Source organism: Rhinatrema bivittatum, chromosome 6 (genome assembly GCF_901001135.1).
Source record: "Rhinatrema bivittatum chromosome 6, aRhiBiv1.1, whole genome shotgun sequence".
In the NCBI taxonomy this organism is placed as follows: domain Eukaryota; kingdom Metazoa; phylum Chordata; class Amphibia; order Gymnophiona; family Rhinatrematidae; genus Rhinatrema; species Rhinatrema bivittatum.
This window is the reverse complement of record NC_042620.1, coordinates 49,523,073-49,538,664: the sequence shown is the minus strand read 5'-3', so window position 1 is coordinate 49,538,664 and position 15,592 is coordinate 49,523,073. Positions and strand designations below refer to the sequence as shown.

Here is a 15,592-nt window from a genome sequence, read left to right as displayed (position 1 = left end):
TGGCTGCCTCAGCTCAGAGCTTCTTGTTTGTTTTTTGTTGTGGGTCTTGTCTGTCCAACTTGATTAGATTGTAAGCTCCAAGGAGTAGGCACGATCCATTACATGTCTCTGTACAGCATTCCGCACATCTGTTATGTGCTGCACAACTGATTACCACTACTACTACTACTAATAGTAACAATAAAATAATAAAAATGATAATGATAGCAAAGCCATCAGCAAATCTTACTGTAGTTTGGTTTTCTGGCAGCACAGATGGAGGGGGATGCAATGTCAGGAGCAGGATCAGTGGTTCTTATTGTAATTTGAGGGGGGGGGGGGGGTTTGACATCAATATCAGGGTTAAACTAACGTCGATGCTGCGTTCTAAAAATATCCCACTCAAGTCAGCTGCTGTTCTATAGAAACCATGAAGAAGCAAACACATGCACTTTAAATGATATATCATGTTCTTGTGTCAGTCTAATATCTAGAAATTAGTTACTCTTAAAAGAGCATAGCATGAATACTTATTAAAATGTATATGCTGACGGTTACCTCTTTTTATTTTTCAGCTGTCTCTGTAATGAGGCACAGTGCATCATCATTTGGATTTGCTGTAAGTAACATTATATGTTTGAAATATATTATACGACTTTGCTTCAGTATTTCACATTCTTTGTCTCAGATGCGCGTGCAGATGAATGAGAATATCTCATAGCCTATAAAGATACAAGCAACATTACCTTTTTAATATTTTGTTCCTAGGGAGGGTAATTTTCAAAGGGATTTCTGCAGATAAAGTAGCGCTTTGCCTACAGAAAGGGCCTTTTAGAAACTGAGCATACGTTCACAAACATTTCCAGCATGGGGTAGAGGAGTTGCATTTGGAGGGCTGGGTTGGGATTTAAGCCCATAGGGGTAGATTTATAAATTTGCGCGAGCGCGTACTTTTGTTTGCACACCAGGCGCGAACAAAAGTACACTGGATTTTATAAGATACGCTCGTAGCCGCACGTATCTTATAAAATCCGGGGTCAGCGCACGCAAGGGGGTGCACATTTGTGCAACTTGCGCGCGCCGAGCCCGGCGCGCTCTGCCTGTTCCCTCCAAGGCCGCTCCGAAATCGGAGCGGCCTCGGAGGGAACTTTACTTCTTCCACCCACCCCCCCGGCCCTATCTAACCCCCCCCCTACCTTTGTTGGCAGATTTTCGGATCTCATGGATTTGCCGTGTGTAACCCTGCCCAGACCATGCACCCTGCCCAGACCCTGCCCACGCCCCGCCCCTTTTTCGGAAAACATTTTTTTTGTGTGTAACGGGAGCTCATGGTCACAGGCCTTTTAAAATCCGTACAGCACGAGTGGGTCTGAGTCACGCGCGCATCTCACGGATTTGCCGTGTGCAAGCCTTTGAAAATCGATCATTATGGGCGTAAATCCCAACCCAGCCCTCCAAATGCAACTCCTCTACCCCATGCTGGAAAATGTTTGTGAACGTATGCTGGGACTGTACCATGAAGTCAGTGCTTAAGTAGTTGCGCGCACAAGCGCGGTACCAGGGTCCCCATCGCATAACTTTACTTCTGCTATGGAAGGCGTGTAAGTAGTGTAACAAAATAAATGAGGCTAGTCAGTGGGGTTTTAAGGCTCAGGGCTAATAGGGTAAAAAGAAGGCAAGTTAGCTAGGGGGTTTAGGAAGTCCTCTCCTGTACTGGGGTGAACTGGGAGCAAACTGGGAAAAAGGCCTATTGCATCGCCGCACGTACCTACTAAAATTAACCCCACTTACGTGCCTCAAGACGGCATCGTGTGCACATCAATAAAAATCATGCGCATGCGCAGATAGCCTGTTTTATAACGTGCATATATGCGTGCCTGTTATAAAATCGGCACGCTCATGTGTGCGCACTGGGAAATGCGCACATATGTGTACACATGTGAAATCCTTAGATTTTTCTTCAAACATTTTTATTTTAAACTCTCACGGCAAAACTACGGCACCCAATAACAGCTGTAACTGCATTCGTATCGTTTTTCCTGGATAATTTTCAAAGCAAATTTGCATGTGGAACTTGGACACATAACAGTCCAAAAATATATGCGGCCCTGTTATAAAATAACCCCAAAATACTGAAGATGAATGTCACAAGTGGTAAAAATGGGTTTAATTCTTTTTACATCCTTTTTGATATAGTTAATTTGACAAAAATCCATGGAATACACAAGATTTTTTTATGCACAGTTTTTGTAGTCTCACTCAATTTACCGTCTGAAAAAAAAATCTTTTTATTACGTGGATTGTAAACTGGCAGATTATATGTATGCCCTTCCGAATTTGCTGCCTGATTGCCTACAGAATTAGTTTATTATTGTAGAAAAGGGAACAATAATTGGCAGAAGTATACTCATACTGTAATTAAATGAATTAGCAGTGAGATCAAGACTGTATGCTGTGACAATACATTATCAGTGTATTGCTGTAGGTTCTCCCCATCTCCTGCTGAACAGACACATTTATTTACTAAAGAACATTAATGCGAACACAAGCATTGATGCATGATAAATGCCGGCTTTAGCTCTTAATTCATGTTAACATGGTATTAAAACAATTGAGTACATTTTCAAAGGGGTTATGTGCAGAAAATTAGCATATACACGCATAAGTAGCCTGTAATCACATATATGCTATTTTATAAACATCCAAAGTATGGGCCGGATTTTAATACCTACGCGCGGGCGTACATTTGTGCACACAACCCGGCGAGCATAAATGTATGCCCGGTTTTATAACATGCACGCGCAGCCGCGCACATGTTATAAAATCCGGGGTCGGCGCGCGCAAGGGGGTGCACAATAGTGCACCTTGCACGTGCCGAGCCCTTGGGGAGCCCTGCTGGCTTTCCCTGTTTCCTCCAAGGCCACTCCGAAATCAGAGTGGCCTCGGAGGTAACTTTTCTTCTGCCCCCCCTTCCCCTACCTAACCCGCCCCCAGCCCTACCTAAACCCCCCCCCCAAATACCTTTATTTTATAAGTTGCGCCTGCCTCCAGGCAGGCGTAGGTTGCATGCACCAGCCGCCGGCCGGCCGGCAATCCCGGCACAGTGGCAAATGGCCGCTGTGCCTGGAGGCTCCTGCCCCGCCCCTGGACCACCCCGCCTACATCCCACCCCTTTTTTTCAAGCCCCAGACTTACACGCATCCCGGGGCTTTACGTGCGCCACCGGGCCTTTTGAAAATAGGCCCGGCACGCGTAGGGCTTTGAAAATCTGCCCCATGTGTGTATTTTCAGTTTTTCAGGCACATTTAAAAACGCAAAAAAAGGAGGCAGTCTAGGGGCATTCGGCGTGGGGTCTAGAGATACATGCGGATGTTGCTGTTATATATGAGATATTTACATAGAAATGATCTATCTTATGAGTACAATTTCACTCCTGTTATTTAACTGGTACAATTGATATTGGATGTCTGCAGTTTTTGAGTGGGAGGCCTGGGAGAACGGGTCTAAAATGAAGTGCTAGAGGGCCTGGGTGAACTGGAGATGGGCTGGGTGAATTTGCAGAGGTATCAGTGACCTGGCAATTTCAAATCCTCATGCAAGAAAGTGTTGCTAAGCGCCCATACATTATAAAATACCTGGTTTTACATGTACATGTTCTATATTTTTAGCACTAAAATATATGCATGTATGATTATAAAATAGGTAAGAAAAGCAAGCACTTTCATTGCAGAGGAAACATACACACGTACTCTCGGAGCATAAGTACCCGGTAGATCCCACTATGCAGTTTATAAAATAACAGGATAAACGCGAATAGGTATGAAAGTTATCCTGAATGGGGCAAATGTGTGAATTTCCCCATTCTAAATGAAAAAATGTCCAATGTAGAAAACAAATTGAACCCACAATGAAACTTAATCCCACATAAAATTCTCAAAAACCATTTTATGAAAAAATCTCACAAAGGACTTTTTACAAAAATGCACCCAACATAATTAATTAAAGGTCTGTCATTTTTAGGGCAATACCATTGCAAAACTTCAAATGGCAAAGAAATCATTGCCTAGCCCTATTATATATAATCATTGGTCCTATATTTGTGAACCACTCTCTTTTTTTATACATGTAAAAATTGATTACCGTATTTATCTTGCAAAGCCAGCAGTCAAATCAAGCCATCAAATGTCCAATTCAAGGAATCAGGAAACCTTTCTAATTATACAGTCTTTCCAATAAATCTGGGATGAAACGGCAACTCTGTTACCCCGCTGCCTTTCTGTCCATCATTGTGAATTACCCTATTAACATGCATTAAAGCATTAACAATTCAGATGAGCTGCTAATATGCAAAATTATGAAAAGCAGCTTTAAATTTTTCCATTTACATATTCAAGCAACCACTTGATTTGCAAGCAAAACAAAAGAAATTAAATTACTAAGAAATACAAAATACCGATGGTATTTATATAACAAAAACAAAGAATATTGCCTATAAAGTCCTCATCGGGGGAGGATACCAGGCACAGCATCAGGTATATTTACCTTAACAATAAGGAATATTTGGGATCAGATACAAAAAGCTTTTTATGATCGAATAAATCTGAAGTCATTTAGTATTCATTCAGTAGCCAAAGGAGAAGAAATATTTGTACAAAGCTTTTTTTTCATTCAAAAACTCAGCAAGCTGTTGAGGTATAAAAAACATAAAAGGATTACCCTGAAACTTAACAATACATTTACATGGGTATTTCAGCAAAAAGAAAGCCCCAAGTTGTATAACTTGGGATCTCAATTGAAGAAATAATCTTCTCCTTGATTTGGTGGATCTTGCAAGATCTGGGTAAATACTAATCTTTAAGCCAAGAAAAGACTCAATTCGGTGTCTAAAATACAACCGTAATATCCAGTCCTTTTCCGACTCTAATAAAAAACAAACAATCAAAGTGGAAGGAGACACTTGATCTTTCTGAGTAGATTCCAAGAAATTTGTGAGATCCAAATCAGGAAATGCAGGGGTGAGAACTTGTAATCCTTTTCCCGCATCTGAGGATTTCTTGTATGGGGGGATATAATATACTCTTGACATCACTGGCAATGTGTCTCAGGAATTTTCAATATCTCAGTGCCCTTTTCCACATGTCCCTTGGTATCATCCTTGGGAAAGTTTATGCATCTGAGATTTTTCCCCCTTATCTGATTTTCTAATTGCTCTGTTTTGTTTAACATCTGATTCTTCAGTATAATGCTCTTTTGAATTTTAAGAGAGTCTTTCATTTGTTCCTCCAAGAGTGAGCCTGCTTTTTTGCTCACCTCTGCCTCTTTCTCCAAATTTTTTACACGAGAATCCATTTGTTTTATGATGGTCGCCAACGGATTTAATTGTAAAAATAAGTTCTCGTTTAACTTTTGGATTGCATCCCAGATTGAGTCCAAGGACATTACTTGAGGTCTAGCCAGTTCTTTCCCATGCTTTATAGTATCAAATAATAATGGCTGCTGAATTCCAATACCGGCCTCAGCTCCTCCGGTTCTGGCTGGCCGTATTGAAGGCCCCACAGGGCCTCTAGGATCTCCCACACTTGTTTCATTTACAACAGCAATATCTTCCTCTTCATCTCCAGTCATTAAGGAAATCGTAACCGAGTGCCTCACCACCGCCGGGTTTTCCGGAGGTCTTCGATCCTCCTGCTGTGAGCCTTCTCACGGAGTACTTGCTTGTCTGACAACGTGAGCGTCCATTGGGCCTAAATTAGGAAAAGCCGAGGAAACAGGCTGAACCACTCGTTCCTTAGCTCGCCTTTTCCTCACTGTGTGCGGCATTGCTAAAGTTTCAGGTAACAAACCGACGAAGCAGTCTCACTCTCGTCCGCTCCAATCCGCCATCTTGGCCCTCGAAAAGCAGCTATTTAAATGCAGCGCAGGTAATGTAAACACATGCATTCTTGTTTATGCCACCATTGATGCAGTTAAAGCTTTTGCATTGAATACACACAGTATAGTGCATTTTAACGTGCACAAATGCAATGCATTTAACACACTAATTAAAATCTTTAGTCATGGAATAGTGTGTTTCAGCGTCAGTATAATAAAGTGCGCTACCGCTATTGCAAGAATTAACATTTGTTAAGTACTGTTAGTGTGCACAAGTTTGATATATATATATATATATATATATATATATATATATATATATATATATATATATATATATCAAACTGTTAACAATGATGGTAACTTTCAAACTGGCACATATGCGTATGTTATAAAATTGCCTGGTTGCGCAAATGTGCAGAAATGTTTAAGTAGGTACATGCATATGAACGCAAATCCTGCTTCTACCATGTAAATTGGGGAATTTTAAAAGGAATGCATGCTGACGCCATTCCCACTCTTACCAGTTCATCCCCAGATTATCCACTTAAGAGATAGGTTGTCCAAACCCTACCCCCCCCCCCCTAGTTTGATAGCCTTGACTCCCTCCAGTTAGCCCTGACTCTTAAAATCCTGCCAATCTGCCTAGTTTTCTTTCAGTTTTAACTTACATGGCATCCATAGCAGAAGTAAAGATACGCAGCAAGGGGTCTCGGTGTGTGCCGAGTTGTGTCAGTATTTATACGCACATCTTAGGTTCACACCTTAAAATGCCCATGCCCCACTCATGCTGTGCCCATGCCCTGTCCCATTTTCAGATGTGTGCACTACAGAAGTATTTTGCATATCTCAACAGCTTTTAAAATCTGTTTGATGCGCGCAAACCCAACTTCTTCCCGCATCGTCTAATTAATTAATTAATTGATACAAAATTATTCAGAGTAGTTGAATCACAAGCAGATTGTGATACATTGCAGGAAGACCTTGTGAGACTGGACAATTGGGCATCCAAATGGCAGATGAAATTTAATGTGTGCAAGTACAAGGTGATGCATATCGGGGAAAAATAACCCATGCTGTAGTTACACGATGTTAGGTTCCATATTAGGAGCTACTACCCAGGAAAGAGATCTAGGCGTCATAGTGGATAACACATTGAAATCATTGGCTCAGTGTGCTTCAGCAGTCAAAAAAGCAAACAGAATGTTAGGAATTATTAGAAAGGGAATGGTGAATAAAACGGAAAATGTCATAATGCCTCTGTATCGCTCCATGGTGAGACCGCACCTTGAATACTGTGTACAATTCTGGTCGCCGCATCTCAAAAAAGATATAATTGCGATGGAGAAGGTACAGAGAAGGGTGACCAAAATGATAAAGGGGATGGAACAGCTCCCCTGTGAAGAAAGACTAAAGAGGTTAGGACTGTTCAAGCTTGGAGAAGACGGCTGAGGGATGATGTGATAGAGGTCTAGAACAGGTAAATGTAAATCGGTTATTTATTCTTTCGGATAATAGAAGGACTAGGGGGTACTCCATGAAGTTAGCATGTAGCACATTTAAAACTAATCGGAGAAAGTTCTTTTTCACTCAGTGCACAATTATACTTTGGAATTTGTTGCCAGGGGATGTGGTTAGTGCAGTTAGTGTAGTTGAGTTTAAAACAGGTTTGGATAAGTTCTTGGAGGATAAGTCCATTACCTGCTACTAATCAAGTTGACTTAGAAAATATCCACTGCTATTACTAGCATCAGTAGCATGGGATAGACTTAGTTTTTGGGTACTTGCCAGGTTCTTATGGCCTGGATTGGCCACTGTTGGAAACAGGATGCTGGGCTTGATGGATACTTGGTCTGACCCAGTATGGCATATTTTTATGCTCTTAATGCCTACATTGGGCTTTTAAAATTGACCTCAATGCTTTTAAGATATGTAAATTAGCTTGCAATAGTTTTTATGTGAAATGTATGCTAATGAGATGAACTATGCAGATTATCTAATTATCTGCTAGTGCAGTTATAATGTAATCATGCAAACTGTTTCACAGCTGCATTATTGCAAAATATTTACCCACACCTTAGGGAGATGTAATTAAGTTATTGCAATACTATCCATAGGTAATATATGCATCAGTGGTGTGCGGTGACATTTATAGCAGGGGATTCAGTCTCACTCCCCCCCCCCTCCCACACATGCTGCCTACTCTTCCCACCATCCTTCCCTGGTCTACAGCAATCTCGCTCCCTCAACATCCTCTCCCCTAGAGTGGAGCTTCTCAATATTTTGTATTTCAGGGCACACTTTCAAGTTTGCTTGATCATCATGGTGTACCGAACCAAATTTTACAATGTCAAGTATATTCATATCCGCTGGTCAGTGACTATGAAAATGCCAGAAAATGTACTTTTAATTAAATTGATCAGAACTACCTTCCCCTCCCCAAGGGCCAAACAGCACTATTTTTCTCTCTAAGCCAAACCCCCCTCAAGATCCAATCCCAATCTCTATCTCTTCAAATCCCAATGTTCCCTTTAAGGATTGGCTTGCTTTATGCAAAGATTACCCTGTGAGTACTACTTTCTTTGATGCAAAAAGCTTATCAATTTTTTGCTCACAACAACCCAATCCTTAAAGGGAACATTACTTTAAATAAGAGATGGACTTACCCAATCACCTAATATCTACTAACAGCAGTGGAAATAGAATGTGTGTGAAAAAATATTTTCAGCAATAACATTCAAAACAGCTTTCTACATGCAGGTGAAATTCATAAAGAGCAAACGTTTGTTAGAAAAGTAATGAAGAAGGGATGATCATAATGTTGTAAAATCCAGTGATGGAACATACAATCTTTTTCACAGCAAGAATTAGACAGACCCTCACAAAACAAAACAGAAAGGCCATAAAGTATAAATAGAAATGTGCTAACAAAGATTGAACATAAGCCCAACTGCATTATGCAGAACAACAATGGAAAAAAAAACATCATCATACTTCACAAAACATCAAGCAATAAAATCAAGACATAATATTAAAATCATACTTATAAAACAGCCAACAAACATTCAGTGATTAAAAAAAAACTTGTTACAAATTTCTCAAAAAAACAATTAAGTATTTCAAAACAGCAGAAACAATACCATACAATACCAAATAATTAAAATAAAAGGGAGTTTAAAAACTCCTGATCTCCATACTTGTGATCTTCTGTTTCCTAGTCTCCCTGAGATTGTTGTAGATTGGGGGGAGGGCTGCACAGATTTTATCTTCTTTTTCACACATACACAAAATAACACATTCATTCTCCCACACACTCCCTCTCTCATATACGTGCCTATGGTCTCACACACATTTTCTCTCACACATACATAGGCCTTCTCTTCCTCATAGACCCATTATGTGTGTATGCGTGTGCCTGTAAGAGCCTGTATGTGACACATTGCTTTCATAGGCACACATGTTCACATGGGCAATCAAACATAAGCTCTCACAGCGGCACACAAACAAGCAGGCTCCCAATTTCTCACTCTTGCTCTCTCACAGACACACAGGCAAACAGGTTCTCAGTCTCTGTCTCTCTCTCTTTCTAACAGGCACACATACAAGCAGGCTCCCAATCTCTCTCTTTCTCTCTCATAGGCACATATGCAAGCAGGCTCCCAGTCTCTCTTTCTCACAGGTACATACACAAGCAGGCTCCCAGTTTTTCTCTATCTCACAGGCACACACGCAAGCAGGCTCCAAATCTCTCTCTCCCACACAGGCAAACACACAAGCAAGCTTCCAATCTCTCTCTCTCTTTCACATGCACACACACAAGCAGGCTCCCAATTTCTCTCTCTCTCTCTCATAGGGGATCATTTACCAAGCAGATCGCACGCGATAAGGAACAATTTGCACGTGAAAAGTCCCTTATTGCGTGCAATACCAAGATGGAGGTGGAGTCGGGGCGGCGTCAGCCCCGGAAGAGGAGAAGTCGGAGCGGCACCTTTTTCACTGTCAGTTTCGCGCCGATAAACTACACCTTTTATGGTGAAGTTATTTGGCGTGACGCCGGCAGCAATCGCACCGCAGAGGTGTGATCGCTGCCAACTATCGCAGGACCGCCCCCCCCCGTTACTGCGGAATTCACTGTGCCTTACGACATTAGTAAATCCAACCCGTAGACACATACACAATCAGCTCTTCCATCCCTGCTGGGCCTGTTTCAACTTTGGCCTTGAGCAAGATGGGCTCTGCTCACGGCTCCGCCAGCCCTTTCTTCTTTGGCTGTGAACGGAATGGTTTCTGCTCATGACCTCTCCAAGCCGTCTCTCTTTTCAGCCACAGGCAGATGGGCTGCACTTGTGGCCTCTCCAGGCCTTGTTTTTCTTTTTTTTTCTTTTTTGGCTGGGAGTAGGAAGGGTTCTGCTCACAGCCTCTCCAAGGTTTTTTCTTTCTCTTTGGCTGCGAGCAGGTGGGCTCTGCTTGCAGCCTCTCTGGTCCTTTTATTTCTTCTTTGGCCGTAAGCGCGATGGGCTCTGCTTGCGTCCCTCGCCAGGCCTTTTTCCTCTTCTTCTGCCATGAGTGAAATGGTATCCACTCACGGCTCACTGGTTTGTAGGTTTGATGGCAAAAGGAGTCATGTTTTGCCAAATGTCATCTCCTACAGCCTCCAGGCTGGTCTCATGATAAGAACTGCGAGACTGGCTCCGCGGCAGCTGGAGATGACATTTGGTTAAACGCGACAAATGCTGCTGTTTGGGGAGGGGAGTCAAGGTAGGGAGGTGTGTCACCATTGATTGGATCGGGAAGGGGTTTAGTTTATCCCTGCCCAATCTGTTGTTTAATGTTAGGGTGGCACTTACCACCCATAGCGACGGCTATGGGCTGGGGATTCACTGAATCCCCTGAAGGCCCTGACCACACGTCAGTGCTACCCATGTACTTTATTTGTTGAGTTATTTCCATATCATAAACATCTGCCATTAGTATACATGATGAGCAATGCATTTGCACATTTTAACAGCCAATCTTAGTGCAGTTTAATACCTGGATCCCTAAGTGCACTGAAATAATGCATGCTTAATGCATTTTAGTAAATAGGCTCCTTAATAAACTTGAAAACTGAACAACTGTATCTGTGTCCCATTTCAGTTTGATGCAATTCTGGATGTCTTATCGTCAGCTATAGTGCTTTGGCGTTACAGCAATGCAGCAGCAGTGCATTCTGCACATAGAGAATACATGTAAGTACACGTATCTAATTTTAGCTTTTACAGAAGTCTATAAGGCTCTTGCAGTCAAGCCACTATGTTGTAGATTCCGGAGCTGTGACAAGGGCAAAGACTTCAGCATGCCAACAAATCTAATGATTTATTACAGTTCAGTACATATTGCATCCTATGGCTCTGCAACCTTATTTTCTTTCTCTGAGTAAGATGGTGAATTCCCCTGTGCATAGTTGGTTATATGAATGTGTGCTGGAGAGCAGTAGCATTGAAAACCCAATGTGCTTTGTTGCCGCTTTCACATTTCTCAGCCTATTGTTTTTATTAAGATGCATTTCCACTGTGTGATATGAATTGTGCATTTGTCATAACACAACTTTTTGGAAATGAAATACAGTTTGCTTACATTATAAACTGAGGAGAGACAGCCCATTTTAGACTGCCAAAAATAAGATTTGTGCAAAGAAAACTAGCGTTTCCCAACCTTTTCAAGACCAAGGCACACTTACAATTAGGGGGGGGCAGGCAATGCAGACATGGAGAGGACTCGTGATCAAAAAAAGAGCTGGGGAAGCACTGAAAACCCCACCAGTCTCTTTGTCAAATTTTAAAACAAAGGGAGAGAGAGGATACAGAGATAGACCTGAATTCCTCACAATGGACCAGTTCTCACTATATACAACTGCCGAGATTTGTATGATGTGGACAGCCAGCTCAGTTACCTTGGCTGTCACATGTGGCTGACAGAGTTCCTCCACTGCTGCTGCTCCCAACACTCAGAGTGAGTCACATCCTGTGCTCAGTGCACACTCACCCTGTCTCACTCAGCCTGGGGATGAGACAGAGGCTCGAAGGATTCAAAGGAGGACGCTCATGAGGGGGGAAAATGAAGAGGTGAACTGTGCACCGAACAAAACGGGGCCTGGGTATCATGCCCTGTTGCTGCCCATTAATTGCTTCACTTCAGGGGTCATGCTGTAGTTAGGAAGAAGAGGCATGCATGATTACACGTGTTCTTAGAAAGGAGCTCCTACCAGTGTAAGAAGCACCACTGGTGTCTCTTGTTGCTGTGAGGTGCTGGCCTGGATTTGAGCATCAGGCAGCGAAGGCTTTCCATGGCACACCTGATCAGGTATGAAGGCACACCAGTGCGCCAGCACACACTAGTTGGGAAACAGTGAAGTAGTTGACGAGGGATTATACCTTTTATAAGAATAACAAATGTTTAAGGACTCAGACCTTCCTGACTGTTATTATCCCTTTCTCAAGTAATACATTTCCAATAAAGCTTATACTGTATAAGAGAGAAAATTGTAGCCTGTGAGTACCAAATCCGGGTACATTAAATTTTATTAAAACGTGGAGATATTCAGGGCCAGCTGCAGCATGAACATAATGGGAGAGCATTTATTGTGTGTGGTAGAGGGAGTGTTTAATTCAGTAACAGACCTATCTTTCCTTCCAATAATTCAGCTCAATCTGCACACCATTCCTTCCTCCCTTCCCTTTAGCTTAATCCCCAGTTCTTTCTCTCCCTTCTTTCCTTCCTTCCTCTCAGCTCAGTCCATGGTCCTTTCTCATTCTTTCCTTCTTCTTTTCATTCAGATCGCAGATCAAACCAAGCCTGATTCTCCCAGGAGCAGCATTTTTGGCAGTGGTGCCTTACTGACAATCCAGATGCATTTGACGCACTTTCACTGTTGTCACCTGCTCTGTGTTCTCTCCCTGCTGGCACATTCCTCCAAGATACTAGCTGTAAAATTTAGAGACTGAGATCAAAACCAGCATATCCTGGCTTACAAGTGAGGTTCATTCTTAAACACAGAAACATGGTGATACAAAAAGATCATTTAGTTTATCTACTCTACACATCCACACCAAATACTCAGCTCTACAATTCCTTCCAATCCCTCGGAGATACCATGTGCTTATCCCATGCTTTTTTAGATTCAGATACTGTCCTTGTCTCCACTGGAAGGCTGTTCCATGCATCCACCACCCACCCTATAAAGAAACATTTCTCCTAAGTCACCCCCTTTCTCCCTCATCCCATGACCTCTTGTTTCAAAGCCTCCTTTCCGCTGAAAGAGGACCATCTCCTGTGCAGTGATACCTTGGAGGTATTTAGATGGCTCTGTCATATCTCCCCATCCTTCCTTTCCTCTAGGATATGCATGTTTAGATCTTCATGTCTGTACCCCATATAATATAGAACCATTATAATAGTCACCCTTTGGACCAATTCCTTCCATTTCATATAATTTTGAAGGTGTGGTCTCCAGAATTGTATACAATATTCCAAATAAGGTCTCACCAGAGACTTATACTGGGCAATATCACCTAATTTTTCTGCTGACAAATCTTCTCCCTATCCATCCAAGCATCTTTCTGGCTTTTGCCAATGCTTTATCCATCAGAAATAATCACCTCTTGATCCCACTCTTGTTTTGTGCTTAGAATTTCACCTTGATATTGTACTGCTTCCTTGGGTTTAGAACATAAGATTTGCCATACTGGGCAGTCGAATGGTTCATCAAACCCAGTAACCTGTTTCTAACAGTGGTCAATGCAGGTCACAAGTTCCTGGCAGGATTCCAAAAGGTAAATGGATTCCATACTGCTTATCCCAGGGATATGCAGTGGATTCCCTAAGTCACATTAATAATGGTATATGGACTTTTCCTCCAGGTACTTATCCAAATCTTTTTAAAACCCAGCTACACTAACAACTTTTACCATGTCTTCTGGCAATGAATTCCAGAGCTTAATTATGTGCTGAGTAGAAAAATATTTTCTCCTATTTGTTTTAAATACTTAGTAACTTCAATGAATGTCTCCTAGTCTTTGAACTTTGCACTTTTTGAAAGAGTAAACAACCAATTTGCATTCACCCGTTCCATTCCACTCATTATTTTATAGACCTCTATCATATGCTGTCTCTTCTCCAAGCTGAAAAGCCCTAACTTCTTTAGCCTTTCCTCAAAGGGGAATAATTTCATCCCTCTTATCATTTTGGTCACCCTTCTCTTTACCTTTTCTAATTTTACTATCTTTTTTAAGATATGGTGACTAGTATTGCACACAATACACAGATATGGTTGCATCATGGAGCGATGTAGTACTATGATATACTCTGTTGTATTCTCTATTCCTTCCTAATAATTCCTAGCATTCTATTTGCTTTCTTGGCTGCCACCACACACTGAGTAGAGGATTTCAACATATTATCCATGATGACACCTAGATCCTTTTCCTAAGTAGTGACTCCTAATGTGGAATCTTGCATTGTGTAGCTATAGTTTAGATTGCTCTTCCCTCTGTGCATCCATATTAAATGTCATCTGCCATATTCATGACCAGTCTTGCAAGGTACTTTTGCAATTTCTCACAATCCTCTTGTGAATTTAACAACTTTGAATAACTTTGTGTCATCTGCAAATTTGATCACCTCACTTGTTCCCATTTCCAGGTCTCCCTGAAGAGATCTGTGGGGCACTCTGCTATTCACCTTTTTCCACTGAGAACATTGTCCAATTAGCTCTACTATGTTTCTATCTTTTAACCAGTTCCCAATCCACATTATGACATTGCTTCCTATCCCATGACTTTTTAATTTCCTCAGAAGTCTCTCATGAGGGACTTTATCAAACACTTTTTGGAAATCCAAATACACTACATCAACTGCTCATGTCATGGTCAGGCAGGCTGGATTCGGGTGTTTCCCCAGCAGGAGCGGTGCAAGACAAAACTTCAGGACAGAGCAAGGGCAAGGCCTTCTACCTGACCAGCCTCCTCTCCCTTAGGTTGAGCCTGCAGGTTCTGGGAGCCGGCAAGACTTCCATGCCATAGTACATGATAACAGTCCGGCAGGTCAGGCAACAGGCAGGAGCTGGCGATGAGGGCTGGAACAGGAGGCAAGGCCTAGGACTGGGACAGGAACAGGAACAGGAAACCCACAGGGACAAGACATGGCTGGACAGGACAATATAGGCTAGCAGGAAACTAATGCAAAGCAAGGCACATACGTAGAGACTATAGAATCTCCATTAGATGGCCCTAGTTCCTAGACCTTGGTTAGACAGCTGCAAACGGCCATACCAGTCTATCCTCCAGCACCTCCCCCAGAGGATGTCTAGATTGTAGAGCCCTTGTAGATAAGAGGGGTGAGGTGTGCTCTCTCATAAGAGTGGTGGCAGTGTAGTTTAGATTTTGAGGGAGAAGGAGCTTATTTCAGTGTGTTCTCCAAGTCAGGCCCCCAGCTTAGCACAGAAGGAAAAGACACTGTCCTTCTAGTTCCTCTGTTAGGATGGATTGGGGCGGGGGGGTGGGGAATGTTAGAGATAGAAGAATTTTTTCTGTTTTTTCATCCTTTTGCAGTTTTTGATCTGTACCATTCCTGGCAGGCTGTACCTCTTTATCCACTTAAAGAGGAGGTTACAGTGACCAGTTAAAGAAGAGAGGTTTTTTCAATTTGAATGTTGGTTTATCTGTAGAGGGAAGGAAACTGTTTTTTCTGTCACCCATCCCTGCCC

The 15,592-nt window shown here is 42.1% G+C and overlaps 1 protein-coding gene across 3 annotated transcripts in view; it reads left to right on the top strand.

Annotated features, from left to right (window-relative positions):
- Positions 1–15,592, top strand: part of TMEM163 (transmembrane protein 163) — a 444,927-nt gene that overhangs the window by 259,062 nt on the left and 170,273 nt on the right. For all 3 annotated transcript variants that reach the window (XM_029605360.1, XM_029605359.1, XM_029605358.1), the window contains exons 3-4: positions 555–598; positions 10,987–11,078. In XM_029605360.1, coding sequence (XP_029461220.1) covers positions 555–598; positions 10,987–11,078 — 136 coding nt within the window. The remainder of the gene's footprint in view (positions 1–554; positions 599–10,986; positions 11,079–15,592) is intronic.